Source organism: Diadema antillarum, unplaced genomic scaffold (assembly GCF_040938485.1).
Source record: "Diadema antillarum isolate AM-2024a unplaced genomic scaffold, OU_Dant_1.0 scf00000122, whole genome shotgun sequence".
Classification (NCBI taxonomy): Eukaryota; Metazoa; Echinodermata; class Echinoidea; order Diadematoida; family Diadematidae; genus Diadema; species Diadema antillarum.
In genome coordinates, this window is record NW_027271011.1 from 1,833,733 (window position 1) to 1,860,737 (window position 27,005).

At 38.9% G+C, this 27,005-nt stretch overlaps 1 protein-coding gene across 1 annotated transcript in view; it reads left to right on the plus strand.

The window, feature by feature from the left end:
* Positions 1-9,232: 9,232 nt before the first annotated feature.
* LOC139720116 (1-aminocyclopropane-1-carboxylate synthase-like protein 1) overlaps positions 9,233-27,005 on the plus strand; it is a 31,627-nt gene continuing 13,854 nt past the window's right edge. Inside the window, exons 1-4 of the mRNA XM_071631489.1 lie at positions 9,233-9,330; positions 21,635-21,772; positions 24,656-24,715; positions 25,424-25,567. Of these exons, the coding sequence (XP_071487590.1) occupies positions 21,641-21,772; positions 24,656-24,715; positions 25,424-25,567 (336 nt within the window). The 5' untranslated portion in view covers positions 9,233-9,330; positions 21,635-21,640. The remainder of the gene's footprint in view (positions 9,331-21,634; positions 21,773-24,655; positions 24,716-25,423; positions 25,568-27,005) is intronic.

A 27,005-nucleotide genomic window follows, 5' to 3' on the forward strand; every position in this document is an offset into this window, starting at 1 on the left:
GTGCTCCGTTTTAAGGAAAACCCCGCCTTGGAACCGCAATAGGCGCTTTCTTTCTACAATGATTGGAATACAAATGCATGATGTCATTTGCTTCCTGCCAGACTGTTTATTTCTACTACTTGTTGGCATTACTTGTAACCATATTTTGATGTGAGTTATGAGATATTTCTATTTTTCATTTTTCAAAAGTCACATCATTATAGAGGAAGAGAGAAAAATCACTGTCCGGGAAAAGTGGCGTCCAGCATACATTTTATTCTACTGATTACTGTAGTATGCATTATGGTAACATAGTCGATCTATGCATACGATTTGCATGCCATACCTTGTCTGATGCCAGTTTTCTAGCTTTCGGCGATCATAAAACAATTAGTTAACATGACGTGTTGAGGGAAAGAAGATAATGCAGTTAGTTTCTTTTGTTGTTGTTTGGTTTGCTTTTAGGGAGGAAACCAACCTAAAGAGCCAACTGCCATCGTTAGCACTTTCTTTCCTCTCTTTCAACACTGATCACTGAAACAATGCCTAAAAGGCATTCAATGCTATTAGCGGCCTCACAAGAACTAAGGTCAGCTTTATTAATGTAAGTTCGCATGCCTTCAGGACAAACACATTTTGGTTTTTCATATCGTACAGTCGCAAAGACTAGTAAACTGTTACATGCATTCAACTCTCCTTTACTGTTGTGAAACATGGACATTGTACTTGGATGATATGAAAAGGCTGGCTGCAGTCGAGATGTGGATATTTAGACGCCTGGGCCATACATATCATGGTCAGACGGGAAAAACAAATCAGTATGTACTAGATCATAATATGAATGTCACAAAAACCTTGATGAAAGACATTAAATCAAGAAAACTGAAATATTTTGGCCATGTTAAAAGACATCAGAACATCCAAAAAAGTGTACTGGAAGGGATTATAGAAGGCAGGAGACTTGAAAGATGCAGAGGACGCCAGCACAGTGTGTGGTGTAACATCATAAAGGAGTGGACAGGAAAGAGTGTGGCCGCATGTACATACATTGTACATTGGAGTAAGGCGGCCATGAACAAAACAGATTGGAGGTCCATAATCGCCAACCTTCGCACTGAAGACCGCACTTAAGAAGAAGTTTCTTTGTAAGGTGATCGTATTATAGTATGAGTTGAAGTGAGGGACTCGGCTTCTAACTTTTTGAGACATACTTAGAAACTGCTCCATAATATTTTAAAGAGCATTCATGTCTAAGAGGTATTCAAAGCTTATTGAATTGAAATTTAGAATTAAAATTGGTTTTAGAACAGCTGAGATATCAGAAAACCAAGCAAAACAAATTGATTCTTATAAAAGTTGGGTCTCAATTTTTATTCAGATCGCTTTATTGTCCCGCCGAATGAGTTTGAGCAGGGGACTATGAAACGGGCTCCGTACGTGTCTGTGTCCGTGTGTGTGTGTGTGCGTGTCCGTGTGTGTGTGTGTGCGACCGTGTGTGATCAAAATGTTCAATTTGCTACTTCTCTGTAATTTATGAGCCAATTTTGATTCTGTTTGCTTTATATGATAGCACTACATAGGAGCTTTGAAACTTCTACACAGAATTTCAGTTGTGACCTTTGACCTTGACCTTTGACCTATATTGTACATTTTGCTACAAAATGCTACTCCTTCGCCATTTCTAACCTGATTTAGATTCCGTTTGCTTTATGTGATGGCACTAGGTGAGGGCTTCAAAACTTGCACACAGAATTTTGACCTTTGACTTCTTTGACCTTTGACATTGATTTTTGACCTGTATTGTACATTGGCTACAAAATGCTACTCCTTCGCCATTTCTAACCCGATTTCGATTCCGTTTGCTTTATGTGATGGCACTAGGTGAGGGCTTCAAAACTTCTACACAGAATTTTGCCTTTGACTTCTTTGACCTTTGACCTTGATTTTTTACCTATATCGTACATTGGTTACAAAATGCTACTCATTCACCATTTCTAACCCGATTTGATTTTGATTCCGTTTGCTTTATGTGATGGCACTAGGTGAGGGCTTCAAAACTTCTACACAGAATTTTGACCTTTGACTTCTTTGACCTTTGACCTTGATTTTTGACCTATATTGTACATTCATGGCTACAAAATGCTACTCCTTCGCCATTTCTAACCCGATTTCGATTCCATTTGCTTTATGTGATGGCACTACGTGAGGGTATCAAAACTCCTACACAGAATTTTGACCTTTGACTTCTTTGACCTTTGACCTTGATTTTTGACCTGTATTGTACATTTTGCTACAAAATGCTACTCCTTTGCCATTTCAAACCCGATTTTGATTCCGTTTGCTTTATGTGATGGCACTAGGTGAGGGCTTCTAGACTTCTACACAGAATTTTGACCTTTGACTTCTTTGACCTTTGACCTTGATTTTTTACCTATATTGTACATTTTGCTACAAAATTCTACTTCCGGCGGGGACATGTATTACGCACCGCGTAATTTCTACTTTTTTGCTTATCTGATTGATGTGGTTAGTCCATGCTGATGCTCTTATACCGATTTCATCTCTCTGTATGTGATGGGTCTTATGCCACATAACAGGCGAATGTTGTGATGAAGGAATCAGTATGCTTGTTTCGGATGTCTCCGCCATTTTAATACAGTGTAACAGATTTCCATGAAAAAAAACTTGGAATTCCTTTTACAATTATGCTCTTTCATATTTCACGAGAGGTTTCTAGTTATCTATAGAAAAAAAAAAGATAAATCATAATTTGAAAACGTTGGAAATCCAAAAGCTGTAAATCCGAAAATCCGAAACTGTACCATTTCTTTAAATGCCATCACTTGTGGCTTTTTTATGGAAAAATCGAGAAAAAAAATTATTTGTTTTTTCCTTATTGACCTTTTTTTTTTCAGAGAGCAGAAAAATCTGCAACAAATTTCAGTTCTGATTTTTGATTACAAACTGGACTATGCTTTTGCTGACAAGACCAACACAATAATGTAAATTGAAATTAGGATGAAATCAAGTTCGTAGAGACTAGTTTGGCTTTGTATCTGTCTGATTATGAATAATTACTCATTATAAGTAATTGTTATAAAAACGAATTGTTGTTACAGAATTGAACGATATTGTATCAATCACTAAATTTCACCTAAAATCAAAAGAAAAGGGAGAAAGTGCGGTGTCAAATACATTTTGTGTTTGATTAATACAGTTGATTTATGTAAACATCTGGTTGATCTGATTCTGTGCTGTATCCTGGTATAATGGAATGAAATGGTATTTAAGAATGATATATTCAGTTAAAAGCAATAAGAAGCAATTTGAAGGGGTATCAGAGTTTTGACTGCATAATAATAGTCTGAATGCCCGCAGCTGAACCTTCTTTTACCGTCTGCCGATTTCATTTTTCAATGGTGCTGACTCCGAATCTGGATGGTGCAACTCTTGCATCCTAGAGGGTGTTGAGATGTTTAAAACGGCCACCAAAATGGTAGCAAAATCTAGAAAGTCTCGTAAATTTTCTGGTAAATAGTGCGAAATTGAACCCGAAAATGTAGTTTTACATACCTTATTTCAATGACATTGAATCCAAATACAGATAATGCAAACTTCCACCATTTTGTGTTCTGAGATATTCAAGATGGCCACCGATAATTGAAATTCCCATATATTTCGTTTGAAATGATGCAATGTTCAAAGATTGGCATGATTTAAGCTTTTTTGAAGATGCTAAATCCGAATACGGATGAGACAGTTTATACATTGTATATATATATATATATATATATATATATATATATATATATAATATCTAACATGTCTGTGAGGGTTATGAGATATTCAAACATTGAAATTTGATATAAGTACATTGTATTTCCTTGTGGGACTAAATGACTATAAGTTGAATTGATGGTTTCACCCTGTTTCGAGAGTGCTGATTAGGAGTCCTGCGGATACACCTCGTGCATCCTTGATGTTCTGCGAAATTCAAGATGGCCATCAAAATGGACATTCACCCAGATGCTCGGCGAAATCAATATTCCTTTTCGTTACATTGATAGTTAACCAGGATTTTCGTTGTATCCCCTGCATAACATCTTTTAAAAAATGCTCAATAACCGCACGCCACGCACACTCACTCATATACAAATGCACACACACAAGACATAATGTTAGTATTAAATGACTTGAAAGTAGATTTCCTGTTCTGATATTCATAAATTTATTCTCCGGTGACATTGCAAGCATGATAACATAATTATCCTCTCAGCAGCACACATACCTGCCGATGATTAATCTTTAAACATTGATGAAAGTTATCAATGTAGACCAAGGGATGCTTCAAGCATTCATTTATGAGACAAACGGTGCAGTCACGAGCTATTTCTGTTTCCCCCATGATTTCAAAAAAGTTTGCAATATTATCTAGAAGTGTCTCAAAACCAAGTCACACAGCATTCATCCTTAGACCGCGCCGCAAGGCGCGCCCAACGCTTCACGTTGGGGCTGATCGCATTTACTAGTATACTATATGCCTTTATTCATATATCATTATGCTCTAAATAATAGATCTTACAGTCAGTGGTGTATCTAGGGAAGACGGCGCCCGGGGCAAGCGCGAAAATTGCGCCCCTGGGATTTCTGAAAAAGTGTTCAACCCCAACCCCATCCCGGTATGTAGGGACTTTAAACAAAGTCCACATGATATGCTTTTTCAAGCACTTTAAAGGGGTCTTTTGAGGGTGATTTAAATGTCATGAATTTTAATAAATTTCGGCGAGCGAGCGCAGTGAGCGAGCAAAAATTGTGGTATTTCAGCTTACAAAACATGGAATTCTTGTCGTTTTTTGCTAATCAAATCTTACAATTCCAATCAAGATATAGTGACGGCCTTATAGATAACGATTTATACCAACAAACTGCATGAGGAATTTCAAAAGTACTCTAAATCTTGACGCGCGAGTTAGCCGAAATTTGTATATTTCCACGTCATCATCATGTTTTGTTCTTATCTCTTTTTTCTTTTTTCTTTTTTTTTTTTGATAAATTTTGGCGAGCGAGCGCAGCGAGCGAGCCGAAAATTTTTGTATTTCAGCTTACAAAACATGGAATTCTTGTCATTTTTTGCTTATGAAAGCTTACAATCTAATCAAGATATAGTGACGACCTTATAGATAACGATTTATACCAACAAACTGAGGACTTATAATACTAGTACTCTAACTTAGTACGAGCGAGTGAGCCGAAATTTGCATATTTCCGCGTCATCATTACGTTTTATTCTTATCTTTTTTGATTTGTTTTTTTTGCGCCCCCCCCCCCACCCATAATATGTTCGAAACCGTTGGCGTCCTCTCTTGATCCAATCGGCGATCGCTTCAGAACAAATGAAATTGCAGCCGCTGCTCCGTGTAACATTTTTCCTGCTTGATATTATGAAATGACATGTGTGAACACAATAGACATTGTCATTTTGTGCGCGTCATCGTCACGTTTTGTTCTTATCTTCTTCTTTTTTTTTTCTTTTTTTTGATAAATTTTGGCGAGGGAGTAAAAAATGTTTGTATTTCAGCTTACAAAGCATTGAATTCTTGTCATTTTTTGCTTATTTAATCTTACAATCCTAATCAAGATAATAGTGACGGCCTTATAGATAACGATTTATACCAACAAACTGTGGACTTAATACTCTAAATTGTACGAGCGAGTGAGCCGAAATTTGCATATTTCCTCGTCCAGTGGCGTATCTAGTGAAAACGGCGCCGGGGGCAAGCGCGAAAATTTCTAAAAACTGTTCAACCCTAACCCCATCTCGGTAGAGACTTTTAAAAAGTCCACATGATATGCTTTTTCAAGCACTTAAAAGGGGTCTTTTGAGGATGATTTAAATGTAATAGATTTAGATAAATTTTGGCGAGCGAGCCGAAAATTTTTGTATATGTCCGTGTCATCATCACGTTTTGTTCTTATCTTTTTTTTTTTTGATACATTTTGGCGAGCGCAGCGAGCGAGCCGAAAATTTTTGTATTTCAGCTTACAAAACATGGAATTCTTGTCATTTTTTGCTTATCAAATCTTACAATTCTAATCAAGATATAGTGACGGCCTTATAGATTACGATTTATACCAACAAATTTGAGGATTTGAAAAAAAATACTCCAAATTAGTACGCACGAATGAGCCGAAATTTGTATATTTCCGCGCCGTCATCACGTTTTGTTCTTATCTTCTCTTTTTCTTTTTTTTGACAAATTTTGGCGAGCGAGCGCAGAGAGCGAGCCGAAAATGACTGTATTTCAGCTTACAAAACATGGAATTCTAGTCATTTTTTGCTTATCAAATCTTACAATTCTAATCAAGATATAGTGACGGCCTTATAGATAATGATTTAAAACAGCAAACTGAGGACTAGAAAAATACACTCTAAATTAGCACGCACGAGTGAGCCAAAATTTGTATATTTCCGCGTCATCATTACGTTTTCTTCTTATCTTATTTGATTTGGTTTTTTGCGTCCCCCCCCCCCCCCCCATGTTCGACACCTTTGGCGCCCTCGTTTGGTCGCTTCAGAACGAAAGAAATGAAATTGCAGCCGCTACTCCGTGTAACATTTTGCCTTCTAATGATGGCATGTGTGTACACAATTTTTTTTTCATACATTGTCATTTTGTCCTCGTCATCATCACGTTTTGTTCTTATTTTCTTTATCATATATATAAATTTTGGCGAGCGAGCGCAGCGAGCGAGCCGAAATTTCAGCTTACAAAACATGGAATTCTTGTGTGAACACAATAAACATTGTCATTTTTTGTTTTTATCTTGTTTGATTTCGTTTTCTCCCCCCCTCCCCCTTCCCGGTCCGGGCGAAGGTTTTTTTTTTTTCTTCTTCTTCTTCTTCTTCTTTTTTCTTTTTCTTCTTTTTTTCCCGTTTTTTCGTTTTCGGCGCCCCCAAGGAGTGGCGCCCGGGGCACGTGCCCCCTTGCCCCCCCCCCCCCCCCAGATACGCCACTGACTATAATACACTATTTAACGGACAACAAAAAGTTGTGTGCAAAATTATAATCTATATAAAATTATATTCTATTCACCGATTATGAACATCATAATGACTGATATCTCTCTGGGTCTCATGCAAGTGGAGAGTCATAGCCAGATAATATTTGATTAAGTTTTAATGATATGAGGATCAGAGAAAATAAAGAAAAATAAAGTAGAGCGGGCAAAGCTGAAAAAACAGGATATTCAATTCATTCTAAATAGATTAACTGAGGTAAATGCTAAAGATATATCTTAACAAAATGGAATAGTTAAACCCGGTATTTCATGAAGTATAATTTTCCCATTTCGCGTAGTGTAATGTCAATTTATCCTTAAATGTTGCTTTGTCATATTCAGACTGTTTTGAGATGGCGATTGCCCTACATATTTCTTCACAGATTGGAACTCTTCCAATTTTACGATTAGTATAAATCATATGCTTAATCAAAATTAACACATGATTCAACAAGGCATTGAGTTTGATATTTTCGCTGAATCCAAGTAAAACATCCAGCCAATTTATATTAATAAACTGAGGAAATGTTAGTTTATTTCCTACCTCATTCCATATTCGATAAACTAGAGGACAGTCATAAAATATATGATAATAATTTATGAAGAGTTTGTTCGCAAAAACCGATAAGTCCATATTTGCCAAATGGAGATATTTGCGATTAAAGGTCAAGAAAAATATAGTGAATAATAAAAATATTTTTGCTTCTTTTGACCATAACTTCAAAAATGTACCTTTATATGTATTGACCAATATATCATTTAATGATTTAAGAGGTATTATTTTGTATTTTATGACAGAGACCGTACTTCAAAATCTCCAAAAATGGACTTATCGGTTTTTGCGAACAAACCCTTCATATGTTTCAACCGCTTCCCTACAAAAAGAACACAGATTTGAATGTGTCATTCCAAACTGGTGAAGTTTATCATTACAAAAAATAACAACATTATGCAGAAGCTTATACTGGAATTCTCTCAGCTTCCAGTCTAGTGTTGAAATTCTAGGAATAGAGAAACAAACTGCAGTCGCAGATCTATCCATGTTTAAAGCTAATACTTCTGGGTGTTTGGAAAGGAAAGAATCTTCAATTGTACCAATAAAAATATTGTAAATCATTTTAGAAGTCACTGACACTAAGGGATATACTTTTTTGGTAATATTAAGACTAATTTCAAAAACATTAGCAGGGTTATCATTCAAAATATGATCCCTCGCCCTTTAATTCTCGCCACCTTCAACTCTGCTGGAAATTTATTGTACAATTCATAAAGAGAGATTAAATCGTCTGCGTTTAAACCCTTTCTAATAAAATGCGCCCCTGATCTAATTTTTCCACCAGCGTCAATAACATGTTTAACTTGAAAAACATTAGCGTTAAATAATTTTTCATTAAAGGAAAAATTTCTACGTGGAATGGGAGTGTTGTTAAAAATAATTTGATTTTCATTGTGCGTTTCTTTAACAATAACATCCTTTCCTTTCAAATAATTCCAAATATCTAAAAAATTCTAAATACAAATTCGGCGCTTTGATATTTAATAACCGGAGATCATAATTACAATGAAAAATTGATCTCCCTCCCACTTTCTTAAATACATATTCAAAAAATTGTTTCACTTCATATTCTTATCACCTCTAAAAAGTCTCTTAATCCACATTACGCGCTGGGCATACACCATACAATACCTAAAATTCATCATTTTCATCCCCCATTAAAATAATTCATATACAGTAAGTTCCTCTTTATTTTGTCGCGACCATTCCATATAAAATTAAAACAAATCGTTTCCACCTCTCTGAAAACACATCGAGGTATACCAAGGTATACTGACATTATTGAAGAGACGTATAATAATTTAGATATAGCAAATACTTCAATAACCAGTTGAATTTTCCCAAAGAGGGTCAAATCCCTTTGCTTCCACCATCCCAACAATCTTTTTATTTTACTCAAAATTTCTTTATAATTCATTTCTTCTTTAACATGAATATCTAAAGAAAAATATATTCCTCACACTTTAACTGTTTGAACTAATTTGCCCAGCGTTATTCCAGTCACTACTGGTGGTTAAAGCGCAATAGCGCCAACTAGTGTTTATTGCATTATATCTGTGACTGGCACTACTGTTGATCATCACGAATAAAGGCACTGTTTACAAGATCAGACAGAGATCATCTCATCCAGTACTCTATTCTCTCCTTAATTGCGTGGTGACAGCGCTGGATCACTACCCACAGCCTAAGTGAAATCTTGCACGCCTCTGAAATAAACAGCCAGGTCCACTGTAAATGTAAGTTTTTACAAGGACTTATATTTATCACGTACCTTTGTAGTTGGCCGCAGTACCAGTAGTGTACAGTCCCACACCTCTAAAATGGCGTGTGCTATGCCCAAGGTGCCCAAACAAACAATGGTGCCTGGGCAAGATAGAGACTATCACCTCATTCACCTTTCACCTTTCGCCTTCGTTGTACGGGAGTTGAGGATGTCCTGTAGATTCTCCTGGTCGAAAGCGTCTTCGATGCAGTAACACGTTAGACTTTAACATTGTGTGCAGCGTGCGTGGGTGTCAGACACAATTGTAGGGTGCCCGGTGACATTTCAAAACGCAATCTTTTTACAGAAATGATATCATACCTGTGTACAGAACGGCGTTCCAACTGCCCAAATTCGTCTTTTTCATCATAAAATTCCCCCAAAAGGCTAAATTTCCGTGTTGAAATGACACCAGTTTCAATTGCTTATCTTATTTGCCCAAAATTTGTCAATACCATTTTTGAAGATATTCAAACTTGAAGCAGTGACCAATTGTTCCGGTAAACTATTCCAAGCGTTGATAGTACATTTGCTGAAAAAAAAACTGCTTCTAAGATTAAGTCTGCAATGAGTGCTGAAGATTTTCATAGAGTGACCACGGGTATGCTGATAGTGATACTCTGCTCTCTCGAAAGTTGGATCTGGATCTGGATCTGGTGAGATACTGCACAAACTCCACATCAGGGATATAAACGTGTGGAGACAGAATCTCCTGCACACTCTTAACCTAACGGTTAGATCCCCACTTTGCACCGCTGCCCCCCCCCCCCCCCCCCCCCCCCCCCACGGAAAAAAGCAGTAACTGACATTTTTATGAATTTGTACTTTTTTGGAAAAATGAATAGTTTACCCAATGCTCTTAAATGTGAATAAGTCAGTTTTGAAAAAAAAAATTAAGATTGACCAAAAATGCAATTTTTCACTTTTGCAAAAAGCAGTAACTGCATCCAGTCGATTCAACTTTTCAAGTTTCCCCACGGAAGAAAGCAGTACCTGTAACCAACAAAACCTACGGAAGAAAGCAGTAACTAACAATTTAGTCTAATAATTCAGACTCTGTAGTCCTGCCTGCACATTTTTTCCTAATACTTTTTTTTTTTCAAATTCTATCAATTTTCTAAAACAACATAAACAGCAGTTTCTTCATTAATTTAGGGGAGTAGATATAAAAAGATTGTTTCACCAGTAACTTGACTCTGCCCGCAGGGAATCATTATGACAAGTTGTAGAAAAAAAAGTCTCTTTCTGGAGACTAGCAAAGCTAACATACTGAGCGCACTCAGAGTGCAGAATACGCGTACTGCATGCGCGCATAAATTTTGCAGCATGCCTACAACATGTCATACACTGCAGCAGTAACTGCAGAATTCATCACACACAGTACATTCTAGTCATCACTTGCACAGTACAGTACAGTCTGAGTGACAGTGCCAACCATGCAGTCACACAGTGACTGAAAATTTTCTGCAGTCCAGGCATGCCTGCAAATCTATCATGAATTGCAGAGGAACCAGAAAATCAAGGTGAGCTGAAAATATGAGTAGAAATTTTGAATGGAGATGAGCACTAGATCTAGTATACACTAGAGGTTCTAGTCTAGTAGTTACTTGTAGATCATCTAACGCTAGGTCTACCGCGTACCAGACCATTCACTTCAATTACCTTACTGACTCACTGTTGTGTTGCACAAAATACCATTTATTCCTAGATAGAGTACAAGCGACAAGACCGAGTCTAGGTCTAACGTTAGGTCCTACATCTTATAGATTTGGACTAACCAGAAAGTAGAAGAACTTTATAAGCTGATGGTGGTAACAATTCTCCTCACTATGGTCATGTGACATGTGCAGTTACTGCTTTTTTCCATGGGGAAAACAGCAGACTCCTGGCCATCTGTAGACCGAGTGCAGTTACTGCTTTTTTCCGTGGGGAAACTACCCAGAATCAAGGGTGAGTCACCGCAGTAACTACATTTTCCTAAATAACATTTAAAAAATAACGGAAACACAATTTTTTCCTAGGTTTTGTTAGACAACTAGGTATGGTGCATAATCATATCACAAAATTATTTTCGAGTGTTTCTGTGTTTTTAAAGAATCTGCAAAAAACACAAAATCACATTATCTCAGCTCAGCGGATATGCAGTTACTGCTTTCTTCCGTGGGGAGGCAGACCGTTTCTCGGTGTCGAGTCAGTGACATAGGCAAATCCAAATAGAGGTTTTCTTGATGACAATAGCTCTGTCCCGTCAGAATCTCGCAAGACGGCTCAACAAAAGGCTGTCATGCTTAATCTTATGCTTGGCCAGATTGCAAATTTCTGTCCTGGGCAATTCCACGGTATGTAGGACACAGATGCCAAAAATTCAAAATGATATTTGTTTCAAACACCATACATTTTCAGACAATACTTGAGTTGAAGTTTTAAGAATCATTATGTTTTTCAATAAAAGCGGCCATTTTGATTTTCAAAATGGCTGCCAAAATATGCCTATAACTCAATGGTAAGAAAGAGTGTATTGTCTCATAATTTACCCTCTGTATATCCACTTTACTAGTACTCTAAACAACAATCTTTTATATGCATGCAGTTACCAGATAAGTCTTTTACCACACGATAGAAAGAAAAAGCTGGTTGCTTTAAAGAATTTGATAAAAACTTTTAATTAGTTTGACAATGATGGATGTAACGTCAGTTACCAAAAACAAGGAATTTTAAACTTTATTCATCGAAGAAAGTGAGCTGTATGATGTAACTTAGGATTTCTAATGTATGCCCATATGCCTTCCTTTCAATACCAGAAATAAGGATACTTGGCATACTGGAGAGTCAAAATGAACACATCAAAATGTGTAACGTCAGTTACCGAAACGTCATATACCAGTATGTAACGTCAGTTACCATGACAGTTATTATAACTTAGGCAAATTTTTTGACTTTAGGCCATTTCAATACATCTGGGAAGTCGAAGGTTATCAACAAAGAGCAGCAATCCCTTTGATAGGGAATGATGTCATCACCATGGTACACTGTATGTCCATGGATACATTTTTTTTTTTGTTCACTTTATCTTATTTATTTGTCATATTTTTTTTTTGGTGGGGGTGCTTGAGCTTTTGATTTTCGGTTCAGCACAAGTTTAAGGTTAAATCATCTGGATGTTTAGGTTTACCACATGCAATATATAATGCACTCAAATTACTATATAGTACTCACGGAATGATACAGCTACCAAATTTGTAGGCCTAATCAATGATGTGGTTGCATGGTAACCACCTTTTTCTATTAAAAATCTTGTGTACAGCTGTATACCAACAGTTTTATAATCTTTACTAATGACTACTTTTGCAAGCATTTTTCTTTTTTTTCTGGAAGCTTAGTGGAGTTTCTACCTCAAGGCAAATGCAGGAACAGATATATTTCTTTGCTTGCACTTAAATGTGTGGTGTAGTTAATATGGCACATCTTGAAATGGTACATAAGCAGGCCTGACATAAGGCATGTACTGTCATTACTGTTTGAAACTAACACTGATGTTGCTCAACATTTAACACTGATGTTGCTCAAAGTGAGAGGTGATTCTAGGGTAAAATAAAAAAAACTGTTCATATTTGTTGATTACTTTATTTCATTCATGCAGGGACATTTTTGTAATACATGATAATTATGTACAGGAAGATTTGTTTATATTGATCTTAGAATTATTTCGGTGCAAAGTTCTATTTCTTGGTATCTGGGATGTATTTGCAAGCCTTGATATACCAGTGAAAAGGAAAAGAAAAACAATTACATTCCTTCAAGCAAGGAATAAACAAATAATGCCCAAAAAAGCATGTTTCTTCTTCACAGAAAAAATATTAAAGGTGTAACACTATTCATTGAAATCATTATTGTTAATGGAGATCATTCTTTTTTTATTTGTGGCCCTAACAATGCCTTGAGGGAGAAGGAGTAAAATAAAGAAAAGAAGAAAGAATATATCACAGTAGATTTCATACATATACCCCTATGAATATTTTTATTTGTATACATGTGTTTTTTCCCCATGACCTGAAAGATATTTTTCATCACACACAAAAACATCTGTGTTTTGTGTAGTACTGCAGGGCATTATGGGTGGGGTACTCTAGATAGAAACTTTCCTTTCATCAAAAAAAAAAAAAAAAAAAAAAACCTTTGTTAGGTCAATATTTATACTTTTAACTGCTGAATCTAAATGGCTCTGTGTAATCATAACTGTTGAATAAGCATTCAATCTTCAGACAAATGTCAAGAAATATCCTCTCATGTGCAATAATTACATTATTTTTGCTCAACTGTGCTATGGCAGGGGGGGGGGGGGACTTGCCCCCTAAGGGCCCCACCCCATTTTTGTCTATAGATATTGTTTTAATTTGTTGCTAAGTAAATGCCTGGGATTGTTACTGGTATATTGCACTATTTGCAGCAGTATAATAACCTGTTAAATAAATTAGTTCTTTGTAAACCCCATAGCAAAAGTATGTGTAACGTCAGTTACGTAACGTCAGTTACTGACATGTTTACCTTTAAGTTTTCATAAAACATAAAGAAAATGGACTTATGTTTCATTTCATTTGGGTATTTGTAATTGATGAACCAAGGTATGATTCCATATCAAACAAATCACTCTGAAAGGTCAGAATTATAAAATATCACAAAACTGTTCCTAATCATGATTTTCCGTGTGTAAACCCTATGGCAAATGTAAGAGTAAATGTAAGAGTAACGTCAGTTACCGTCATGCCTTCACTAAAATTGGCATGGTGCTAAAAGGAAATATCTAAAGTGCACATTATTTTGCACACCTGTTCCTAAGAACCTAGGTGTATTGCCATATTAAACACATAAAGTTTAGAAGTCAGGGACATGAGATATTTCCATTTAAATCTATACCATAATTTCCCATATCCTTTTTCCGTAACGTCAGTTACCGACACATTTTCACTTGCTATGTGATAAGAAATGCAGTTTGAGAGAAAATTTTTCCACCTATTTCTTCATTCTCATGAACTCATTCATCAATGCTAATTACAAGCCCTGGGTGCTTTCATTCACAGAACTACAACATAAACAATTTTATGAAAATCCTTACGTGTAACGTCAGTTACCGTGGAATTGCCCTCCTGTGATTGCCAGGAAATGCATAGTGCGCAATTCTACCTCACTCAATGACATTTGGTCAACAATTCGCCTTCACTATGGCTTTCAGTCAACAGGAGCTCATTTCATTGATTTTTCTGACATCAAGTTAGAAACCGATGAAAGACCTGAAGACCTGTATTAAAGGATACACTGTACTTGCCTTTGTAGAGGATAACCTTCTGACCTCAGGTGGGAGAATCACCACAGTGAGCCCATCAAGGAAGATGAAGAGCTTACGCCAACTATCGAAAACTTCATAGTGCTGCATTGGCTCCAGTTGTTACATCCTGATCTCCCACAAATAGTCAAGCAAAGATATGGTACAGATCTCCGTTCACGTACCCTTGCTTCTCTCAAGCCTGAGATTTCTCAAGCCCTTACCAGTCTCCTCGAGTCAGTTGAATGTTCTAGAGCCATGCATGCTGCTGCCTTTCCCCCGCGCAGTCGTAGTCAGTCTACTCCTTGGCATCCCCAACCTCAATTTCAAAGTCGTCCCGTGCCAAGCCTGCTAAGTCCTGCCCCCTCTGCCTTCAGGCTGGTTGCCCTAGCAGTCACTTTCTCAGTGTGTGGCCCTATCTCCCTGACTCTGATAGGCAGTACATGGCTAAAGCCCGCCAAGTCGCAAAGATTTTTGACAATGATGAGATACTTGCTGATAGCATTGACCCCCAGGATTTTCAGGTTGATCCAGGTACCCAGTCTGGTGTAGATGGTGAGGAACCCTCCTCTACACTCCGTGTGCAAGTGCGTCAGTCCCCTTACTTTGATGCCTTTTACAAGCATCATGCTGTCTGTATCACTGTGGATAGTGGTGCTACAGGAAACATGCTGCGTGCCTCCACAGCGTATGCCCTCGGTTGTACTGTGACTCCCACATCCCAGCCAGCTCGCCAATCTGATGGCTCGTCCCCCTTGGAGGTTGTTGGTGAAACTTGTCTCACCTTTTCTCGTGATAGACATGTCTTCCATTTTGAGGGCTTAGTTATGGAGAATCTTGATGATGAGGTCCTCGCTGGGACTCCATTTATGGAGCGCAATGATGTAGCTCTTCGACCCGCTAAGCGCCAGATTACACTGGATCATGGCACGGTGTACGTGTATGGTTCCACTGGAAAGTCCAAAGTTCAGAGACTCCAACCCAAAACACCTTCTGATCTGGAGATTCTCCTGCCTGAAACCCCTAGCAAACGGGAGACTCCGAGTTGATGTGTGCGAAGCGCGAAGTTCCTAGGGTTCCAGATGTTCTCTGGTGCTATCTAAGGCTTCTTTTTTTTCAGCATACGATAGAAATAAGTAAAAAATCCTCTCCAACGGGAGACAAAGAGCCAGGGCGGGAGAAATTAAATCTCAAGCGGGAAAATGGGAGATTTTGCAAAAATGGGTTTTCGGCAGGAGATCTCCCGTCGAAAGCGGGAGAGTTGGAGTCCCTGAAAGTTGGTCATGCTGTGCGACGTGTGCACGTTCTCCGTGCTCCTGCAATAACCGCAACTCTCTGGCCAGGGGAGTTCCTTGAGCTTGAGTTGCCTCCCCAGTTTGAGTCTGATGAGATCCTTGCTGTAGAGCCGCGCACAGACTCCCCTCCTACCTCCCCCTTGCAGGATTGCTTCCCAGTTCCCCAAGTGGTCCCCAGCATAGCAGGTGTAGAATCCGCATTCCCAATCTATCTGATGCTCCCTGCGTTATTCGCCGCCATTCCCATTTGTGCCAGGTCAACCCCATGGGCATGGAAAATACAGGGCAGTTGCAATCACCTGTGTCTGATCAGCAGGCACACTCTGCCCAGCCTCCTGGGAATCGATCCACAAGTCAATCTTTTGAGTCAGTGGCTGTAGATCCAGATGGGGTTCTCCCCTCTCAGACAGGGCGTGCCTTCCAGGCACTCCACGCCAAATATGATGGAGTGTTCACTTCGTCATTCAAGGGCTATTCCAAGCTATCGCTATTCCAAGCCTCAGCCTTTAGTCGTACCAGATGTTAATTCCACATCACTTAAGATTGGTCAGTGGAAATATCTTGTGCCATCCGACCTTGCCAGTGCTTTCTTTCAAATACCTCTCTCCCAGGAGTCAATGAAATACTGTGGTGTGGCTACACCCTTCCGAGGTATTCATGTCTATAGATACCTGTTGTGCAATGGGAATGCCAGGTTCTGAGACTGCCTTGGAGGAATTGATGTGTCGAGTACTTGGGGACTTGTTGGTTGAAGGTATCGTTGTCAAGTTGGCAGATGACTTGTACTGTGGTGCTGACACACCGCAAGCCCTGTTACAGAATTGGTCTCTGGTGCTACAGGCCCTTGCTGCCAATGGCCTCCACCTATCCCCGACCAAGACTACAGTATGTCCCAAGACTACACTACCACTATCCTTGGGTGGGTATGGTCGGAAGGAACCCTTCACGCGAGTCCACACAGGATGACAACATTGTCAACCTGCTCTCCTCCCACTATGTACAGTGAAAGGTACGAGATCTTTCATTGGTGCGTACAAGATGCTTGCTCGTGTGCACCCCAGTTGTGCTGCATACTTGAGCCCCCTTGATGACTCCATTGCTGGCTTCAAATCACAAGACCGTATCCACTGGACAGATGAGTTGCATGATGCCTTCACCAAGGCTCAGTCTGCCATTCAGTCCTCACGAACCATCACACTCCCATGCCCCTCTTACCAGTTGTGGATGGCCTTGGTGCAACAATGTACCTGACACGAGATCAGAAGCCTCTTGTTGCTGGCTTCTTTAGTGCTAAACTGCATGGTTGCCAGGTTACCTGGCTCCCCTGTGAGGTTGTGGCGCTGTCTATTGCCACCGCCACCAAACATTTCAGCCCGGATATCATTCAATCACATCATTCAATCACATCACCCTGTGTGTATCCTCTCTGACAGCAAACCATGTCTTCAGGCATATGAAAAGCTGTGTCGTGGCGAGTTTTCAGCTAGTCCAAGGGTTTCCACATTCCTAACAAATGTGAGCAGAAACCAGGTGTCCATTCGCCATCTGGCTGGCTCTGCAAATGTCCCTGCAGACTTTGCCAGTAGAAATGCTCCTCCCTGCCATGAGTCCAAGTGTCAATTGTGCTCGTTTATCACCCAGTTGGAGGGTGCTGCTGTTCATCGCAGTACCATAGAAGATGTTCTGTCTGGCTGTACACGCATTCCATTTACATCCCGCAATGGATGGGGGCAGATTCAGTCAGAGTGTCCAGACCTCCGCTGTGCGCATGCTCACCTCAAACAGGGTACCCACCCATCGAAGAAGCTGACGGATATTCATGATGTGAAGTGCTATCTTCAAGTTGCTACTATAGCTGGGGATGGCCTTCTTGTCGTCCGACAGGAACGTGCATTTCAGCCACGGCAAGAGCGTATTGTCATTCCACGCAAGGTGCTTCCTGGCATCCTTACTGCTCTCCATCTCCAACTGAGTCACCCTACCCCACACCAGCTCAGACAGGTGGTTTCTCAGTATTTCTTTGCCTTGGACCTAGATGCAGCTATTCCACAAGTCAGCCAGGGTTGCCATGGTTGTCTTTCTCTTCGGAATGTCCCCCATGCTGCAACACCCCAGCTAGACCACATGTGATCTGCCAAGCGTGGTGGGTGTATCCTTTGGGGCAGATGTCATAAAACGCGCTCGACAGCTCATCTTTGTCCTCAGAGAGACCATCACATCATATACACACATCAAGTCTCCTTACCCAAGATGAATGCACAGAGGCCCTGCGTGATGCTCTACTCCAGTTATGCCCACCTCTCCGGCCACTAGAGGGTCCTCTTGCTGTAGTGCGCACAGATTCAGCCCCAGGTTTTGCAGCCCTCCGAGATGACCAGGTCCTCCATAGGCAAGGGATTACGATAGAGCTAGGTCATGCCAAAAATGTTAACAAGAATCCCGTCTCCGAAAAAGCTGTTTGTGAGCTAGAGGATGAGCTCCTTCGTGACGACCCCCATGGTGGCCTGGTTACCCCCCTTGCACTAGCCTTAGCTACGAACCGCCTCAACAGTCGACTCCGTGGTAACAACCTCTCTGCTCAGGAATTGTGGACTCAACGTGATCAAATTCACTAGTGAGCAAATTCCTGTGAATGACAAAGACGTCATCATAGCTCAGCACAACAGACGTCTTGCTAATCATGGTCCTAGTGTCAAGTCGAAGGCTTCCACACGTCCACCCCCCTTGCCAGACACTGACATTCAGGTTGGTGATCTTGTCTATCTTCAAACAGATCGATCCAAGACCCAGTCTCGACATCACTACCTTGTTTGTACTGTTGAGAATGAGTGGTGCAATAGCCGCAAGTTTATCGGCAACCAGCTACGCTCTACTTCATACTGTGTGCGACCTTCCGATTGTCTGAAAGTTCCTTCAGACTTTCCTCCTCTTCCGTTGCAGCAGTATCAGCCTCAGGAGTGCGATGACGAGAGTACTCAGCCCCTCACCTTGATGACGGACCATTCCCATTCCATGCCAGATCCTCCTGATCTCTCGACAGCGTCTAATGACTGTATAGGACCTACCCCCTTTGAATTCCCTTGATGTCATGACGGTGCCCCCTGAACCCAGACCCCCCGAACCTCCTGATATCCCACATGAGCTTTCCACTCCACACGGTGAACCTGTATCTCTGGCAGCCCCATCAATGCCTGCCAGTACTCTAGCTATGCCCTCCCCTAACAGGGGATATCCTCAACGTAGCCACCGTATTCCATCTTATCTCACTGACTATACTAAAATAGATCTACATGTATATGCTCTGTTGTTTCTCACTTTGTAGAGTACATATTACAGTGTTCTGCTATCTAGTTTCAAAAGGTCAGTAATGCTATTGTATGCAAGGCTCTCTGTACAGCAGCATGGTAATACATACCTTTTCTCATGTGTAGTTATGCATTGTAAGTTTTTTTCTGTTGTTGTGGTAGATATTATACTTGCATATGTGACAACTTTGTTAATCCACCAATCTGTCTTGTCACTATGTTGAGGCAAGACAAGAGCCTTCTGGCATGCTGGCCATAATTTTCATGTGATACATGCCCTCCTTCAACGTCATGGACCTCAGTGTGGTATCTATAGCATCTGTTCTGCAGATGGTTTACATTTCATCACACATTAGCCATTGTGTTTATGAATGTTAAATTATGCTACGCTGTATATATTGTAATTGTATGTACCGTACCTCGTTCGTACTATGTACACATACCTTGACAGCATATGTTTTAATATTTCTGATCGGTCAAGTTTGCAGTCTGCGTCTATCAGCATCCCATGCCCTGTGTCAGTGATATCTAAAACTGTTTTGTATAATTTTTAACCTCTTACTCAATTCTATAAGATAAGTACGCTGCTGTGTTACTGCAAGGTTTTGGTTATTGTCTTCCCAATGTGCCTAGTATATATAAAAGTTTTTCGTTACTTTACTGTTCAAGACAGGAAAGATGCAGTACGCAGTAGGGTTACTGCAAGGATTTGGATATTGTTTGTTAACATGCACAATGCATATAAGTTCTTCTATAGGTCCATGATAAGAAAGGAAAGTTCATAAGTTAGGTTTCGGTTTATATGTGTAGTGACAACATATCGTTGCTCGTATTTTTGGGAGAGGATGTGGTACAAGGCGTACAGTTCTAGCTGTTCCTTTTTGTCTGGAGTTAGCTCAAACAGATCATTATGTCTGTAGGTGAAAGTGTTACGTCGTGAAAGGATTTAGTTTTATTCGTCAGGCAGCCTTAGTTTAATTTTGTTAGGATGTTTGAGTATATGTGTGGTCATACAGTGTACCTTGCTGGATTCGTTTTGAAGTTTTGATTAAAAAACGAAGTTGAATTGTTTCATTTATTATTTTGATCCAACTTAAGAAGTGATTACGCCAGTGTATTGTTATTTAGACATGTACCTGTATGTATACTACTGGTGGTTAAAGCGCAATAGCGCCAACTAGTGTTTATTGCATTATATCTGTGACTGGCACTACTGTTGATCATCATGAATAAAGCCACTGTTTACATGATCAAAGGTCATTCAGTATTCTCTCCTTAATTGCGAAGGGCTATTGTAGCGTTATTCTGTTAACACATGTCTTAGATGTAATTTTCATACAGATTGTGAAAATTCTTTGCTTGGAAGTAGGCATATCTTGATGGACGTGGTACTTTACAAGAGATCTTGACTGACATGCTTTAGTTAAAACTTCAAATCACAGTTGCTAGCATGAAAATTTTATTTTTTTTGCATACTTTTATGATATGTCATATATTACTAGACAAGTACTGAGAGCAGTATGGAGAAAAAAATAGGTCTTTCTACATTGTAGTGTAGCTACTTTTCTATAAGACTGTCTTTTTTTTTTTGTACCAATCCATTACCCTTTTTTCATGAGATTGTTTTCACTATTACATTTTAGTATTTCATCCCATCTATTGGATTTAGTTATGTGACCCTGCACCACAAAACACAAAAAGTCGCCAGATGTGAAATTTTAGTTAAGGGTAGATTCTGAAAGAGCAGAGTCTAAGCTGTAAAATGATGTATTTTGATAACTCAATTCAAATGGATTCCCCTAACCTATCTAAATACTGGAAAGCTGTGTGATGAGAGACAAAACACAGGTTGTAAACAACCGGAGCGACAACCATGATAAAATTATCAGATTAAGCTGAAATTAAGTATGCTCTATTCACACATTCTGACCATAATTCATGCCAACTTTCAAAGCAGTAGCACTATCCTTTTAAAAGTTAATTAGACTTGAAAGTGAAGAGTATGAAAAGGATTTCAAGAAATGAAAGGGGGCCTCTAAGACATAGCTGATCATTCTACTCTCCCCCCAAAAAACGGTTGTAGAAAAACTGCTCAAAGCACACTTTCCCCATTCATGTTATGATCCCAAACGTAAGAATAAAATAGATGAAGGATAGCTCTTTCAGAAAATATGAAAAACTCAAGATTGACTCGGTTGCCCTATTTCACCGTTTTTGAGTCCTCATGTAAAATCAAGGGGTGCGACTTTTTGTTCGTTTTGTGATGCACGGTCACATATTACACATTAATCCGACCAATAATAGCTCTTTTGATTGCACCATATATCTATATGTAGGCCCTATACATTATTCCTCCAGAATTGTATGGACGAATCTGCGATGGAGGAAGGGAGTGTGTCTGCCCGCGCCCATCGCTGGGGAAACTTCAAGATGGAATTGCGCGATATTTTCCTCGACATCGACAAAAATCCTTATCACGAAACTGACAACCCAATGGTAAGTTCTCAAGCAGAGCATGTCAGGGTAGCAAAGATGTTCACTCTATAGGCAGGACTCCACACTAACTATTATTTTTGGTGGCCCAAAGGCAAACATCCGGCCTTTTTTGGTGGCCCAATCGGGCCACCAAATTCTTCATTTTTGAAATTTTGGTGGCCCGAAGTGAGTTTTTGGTGGCCCCGGGCCACCAGGCCACCATTAGTGTCGAGCCCTGGTATAGGTACATGTTTCACAAGTTCCAGGTTTTGGTGTGACCTTCATGGAAGATCGGTTTGAAGGCATATTTTTCTCTCTTTTCTTTGCACATGCTGCAAATGCTTGAAATACTCAGTTCTGTCCTTGATGGAATTCATTGAGTATTCCTTTCCATCCAGTGATTATTTTTTCTTTCTTTCTTTTTGGCAAAAAGTGCTGAAATTTTTTTCTTAATTCCATAATGTTGAGAAGGTTTGTGCATTTGTTTATAAGGTGAATTATAGTGTGAACTTACGACAATTCATTCAAGATGCAAAATCAATGAGAATACAACATACCAGTAATATACAAGTATTTGAAAAAGAAAAAAAAAGAAGTGTGATACTACATACCAGTAATATACAAATATTTAAAAAAGAAAAGAAAAAAAAAGTGTGATCTCTTGGGTGTGGGATTGGGATGCAGGGACCCTCCTTGTGAGCATTAACCAAAAAAAAAAAAAATTTTTGAGTGATCATGATTAAAGATAACCAACCAATACTTCCAGACAAAGTTTCTCTTATGTAATTGCTTGACAATATATTATTTGGAGCAGATTTGAGCTTTTTAATCAAACAAGGAATAGAAAAGCCAGCTCTTTGAATAAAATAATGAATCGTAGAGGCTGATAAAGCAACCCAGGATGGAACTTGTGGACAACTTTCCATTCATTTTCTACACAAAATGTCAGGAAATTTTAAAAAGTTTTCTCTTGATTCACAAACATGTTAACATGGTTCCACTTCAAACTATGAACTTAAAATACTTTGATACTGAACAGTATATCAGAATTGTTTGGAAGAGAAATTGGAAGAGAAATTGTTTGGAACACACATGTGCAGGGACCAAGTGCACATGGGTACTGAGTTGAGTATTTTTTTTTCTCAACGTGTACCTGGTATTTGTCATTGACTTTGATATACTGTTCTATTTCCATTTACTAGAATGTCTAGAGACTGTTGAGTTGAGTTTTATGCCTGAGTGCATGACAATATCCAAGGACTAGTTCACCTTCATATCATGTGGATTGAGTGAAGGCAAGAATATTAGTACCGTACCGGTAGAACACATCATTATAAGTTTGGGGAAAATCCGACAGTCCGTTCAAAAGTTATGAATTTTTAAAATATCTGTGCAGTCACTGCTGGAGGAGAAGACTACTGCAATGTATGATGTCACATGCGCGCAACGATGTAAGGAAAATAAAAAGAGAATTTCACAAAACTTGACTTTTTGAATAAAGTGCACATTTCTTTGACTTGTTACTGACTTCAATGTTACAGGTAATATTATTCCCCCTGACTTCTGAAAGAGAGAAGTCAAGTGTTCTTTTATTATGTGAGAAAAGTGAGAATATCTTGAATTTTCTTTATAATTACTTTCTTTATCTAGTTGTACTCATATGACATCACAAGCTATAGTAGTCTTCTCATCCAGCCGTGACTGAGCAGAAACTTCAAAAATTCATAACTTTTAAATTGTCCGATTTTCCTCAAACTCTCATTGATAATTATGTTCTACTAATATTGATGCATTCACTCAGCCCACATGTCTATGAAGGTGAACTTGTCCTATATGAAAAATGATTTGAATTTTGAATCTTGAATCTTGATATATAATTTAAAATATTGGATTCTATAATGTAATATGCTGTTTTTCCCCTTTCATGCCCGAGAGTTGGCCCGCATGGTTTCCTATCAATTTCTGGATCTCTATAGCATGATTATTGGGGGGTGGGGGGGGGGGGGGGGGGGGGGGAGAAAGGGTAATAGGGAGATGGGCATTTGTGACCCTGCATCATAAAACCAACAAGAAAGTTGCCAGACATGGATTTTTGATTAAGGACAGATTCTGAAAATGATGTATAAAGTCAATTCTCCGACAGGTGGACTCTTCTGCTGTATAAATATTGGAACTAAAGCATGTATCAACACTCAGGAAATTTCTGTACTGAGAAAAGAAGGTCTAAAGTATAGATTATATTTAAGTGCCTGATATGAGTGTGTGTGCAATGAATGGGATAAAAAAAAAAGATGTAAAACTTCAAAGCAAAACAATGAAAGGATTATCGGATTAAGCTGAAATTCTTTGGGCTCTGATCAACACATTATCCATTACTAATACCAACTTTTAAAGTGTAGTACCCATTATCCTTTCAAAAATCATGTTTAGAGAAACTTAAAAGGGAAGGGTATGCGAAGGAATTTTATGAAATGAAAAGGGGCCTCTAAGATGTATATGTACAGGCCTACCTACAATTTATAATCACCTATTCTACAAAATAAGTGTTCTAGAAAAAAACTGGTTGAAATGCAGTTTCCCATATGGTTTTGACTAGACATTAGGATAGTGAAGGAGAAGAATGTGCTTTTTCAGAAAATTAAAAATCCTGAGATTGAGTAGGTTGACCCATTTCACTTCTGTTTAGGCCTGACATAAGATCAGGGAGTGCATCTCTTTTTTTCTTCTTTTTTTTTTTGGATGTAATTCGATACACAGTCACACATGGGCAGATGTTACTCAATATGTTTCCTGTGAGTTCTTTGTTTTTCATCAGAATGGATTCTTATCTTATACCATGTATTGTAAGTTATCATTTCTGTTGTGTTCTGTATATTTTGTTATCTCTTTTTTGATTCCTTTCAGGGAATAATCAACTTATGTACAGCTCATAATGGTGCAATTGCAGATGTGGTCATTGAAAAGGTACAATATCATCAATATCTACAATGTACATAGTTAAGTATTGATAAATTCTATAAAGAACTGAAGGCATATGAGGTGACATAAATCATTGAGGTTCAAAGATGAAGCAGGGAGGAATCTTTTTGGTCATGACCTTTGTCTTACCATGTAATTGCGCCACAAATTTATGTGTTAAATTGCAATTTCCCCAAAATGTGATGATACCATTAACTTTAGTGACATCTGTCAGTAAAATGTGTATTTTTTAATAGTCTTTTTTTAAACCCTACGTTCCTCTAGAGGCATTTGCCATCCAAACTAGACCTGCAATTGTAGTTGTACAATGTAGATCAGCACACACTTGGAGGTGTAGCAATGTGCCTCAGTCCAACAGGAAGGCAATGCCACACAATCGGAAATGTGTTGACCAGGTCATTATGAAACGTAAATTGTGGGTGATGTATAATGCATGCAGTACATACAATACACAAGCTGTATGCACCATATGTACAATTACACTTGTGTGCATTACGTTGTTTGTAGGTGCACTGTATGATTCTATTAGGTGATACATTTATGTAAAATTTGTAAATGAACACATGAATGCATTTTGTAAGATATACACCACCAGTGTACACACATTGATAGATGCATTATTTGTGTTCTTATGTCATTTTTATACATCAAAGTGTAACAATTTGCTTCTGTTGTCATGGCCATTGCCTATAGCTGAACCAGTCATCCCTAAAGCAGTGGGACGCCTCCATGCTACCATACACCCCTGGAAGGCTAGGCATACCCCGGCTACGGAGTGCCATTGCAGAGTTCTTAACCCAAGAGCTGGCCACCCCCGAACCGTTAGACCCTGACAAGGTTTGAGCTGATGGTAACAAGTAACAGGACCATTTAGTTTTATTATACGGTACTCTTAACATTTTTACATTGTACAAAATATCCCTGTGACATTGAGCTAACAAAACTGCTTAGGTGCTGCTTTTAACAAGGTGAATTGGGCAGCCCTGACAATGGATTTGATTATACATGGTACTGTAGGCCAATTTGTTGGTCTCTCCTTTTTTTTAGCACATTTACAATGAAGTACCACTTTTAACAAGGTGAATCAATTGGCTTTCCAGATTACTAGTATCCACTTTCTGTATTTGGCTAGGTCCTGCTTTATGAAGAGTTATAGTTTATTTCTCTCATATGGCAGCCTGTGTGGTAAAGGAATTTGTTATCGATTTATCTTTTGATGTAAACGGGGCCCTGGTCTCGATCCTTTTTTTAGTTTTTCCAATGAGGTACCATTTCTGCTTGTTAAAGGCAGTACTGGTCACAACAGTTGAAATTGGCAGTTACAATGACCTTGTTACAGTGAGGCTTTCCTTTCCTGGGTGGCATGTTGCATGGTGCTACATTAACTTTTTTTACCACTTCAGTTGCCTGGTCAGACATGTAGATTTTCAAATGGTTGCAGAACACTTGCCTGAACATGAATTTTACTTGTCCAAAGAGAAAGTTTAGGAAAATGATATGAAAGTCACTGGAAAGTCAAGGGCTCGAATGATAGAACACACTCATTTGAATGATCGACACTTGTTGATTTGACACTGCCGTTTCTTCACTATAGGTGTTGGAAAGTTGCTGCAATCAAACTAAAGCATACGTAGCATCACCCAGTCAGTATCTTCTGGGCTTCTGTATGGTTGACTTCTTTGGGTGTAGAGGGAAAAGTAAAAAAAAGTGGCTTCAAAACTTTTTCCTTGCCCACTCGTTCCGAAACACTTGCCCAATTTTGATTTTCACGTGCCCCAGCAGCAATTAAGTTTATTCTTTGTTTGAACATGAATTCTATAAATTGTTATATTGGGCAAGCTCATGCATTATTCTGCTTTCACAAGTGCCTATTCAACCAAGAAAAAATAAAGGTCATTGGTACATGTAGGCCTACTAGTGTACACAGGAGCTAATTGCGAACTGGCTTGAATTATAAAGTTTTTAACTCTCTCTTCTGAGATTTGGGCCCCATTTCTTAAAATATTCTAGGATATCAACTCTTGCTGGAATGGCAATTCCCATAGCAACAGCCAATCAGGAAGCTGGATTCTTGTTACCATGACAATTGCCATCCCAGCAAGTTTTGCTATTGTAATATTACAATGTACATCACTTTTCATGCAGTGGGACCCATGCTTATAGTACATGTACAGCTACTATGCATTGATGCTTGTCATGCCCACATGCTAGTTGCTTCTGTGCATGCACACTTCAGACACTGAAAAATGTTTTAAAATGTTGTAGTATTGTTCCT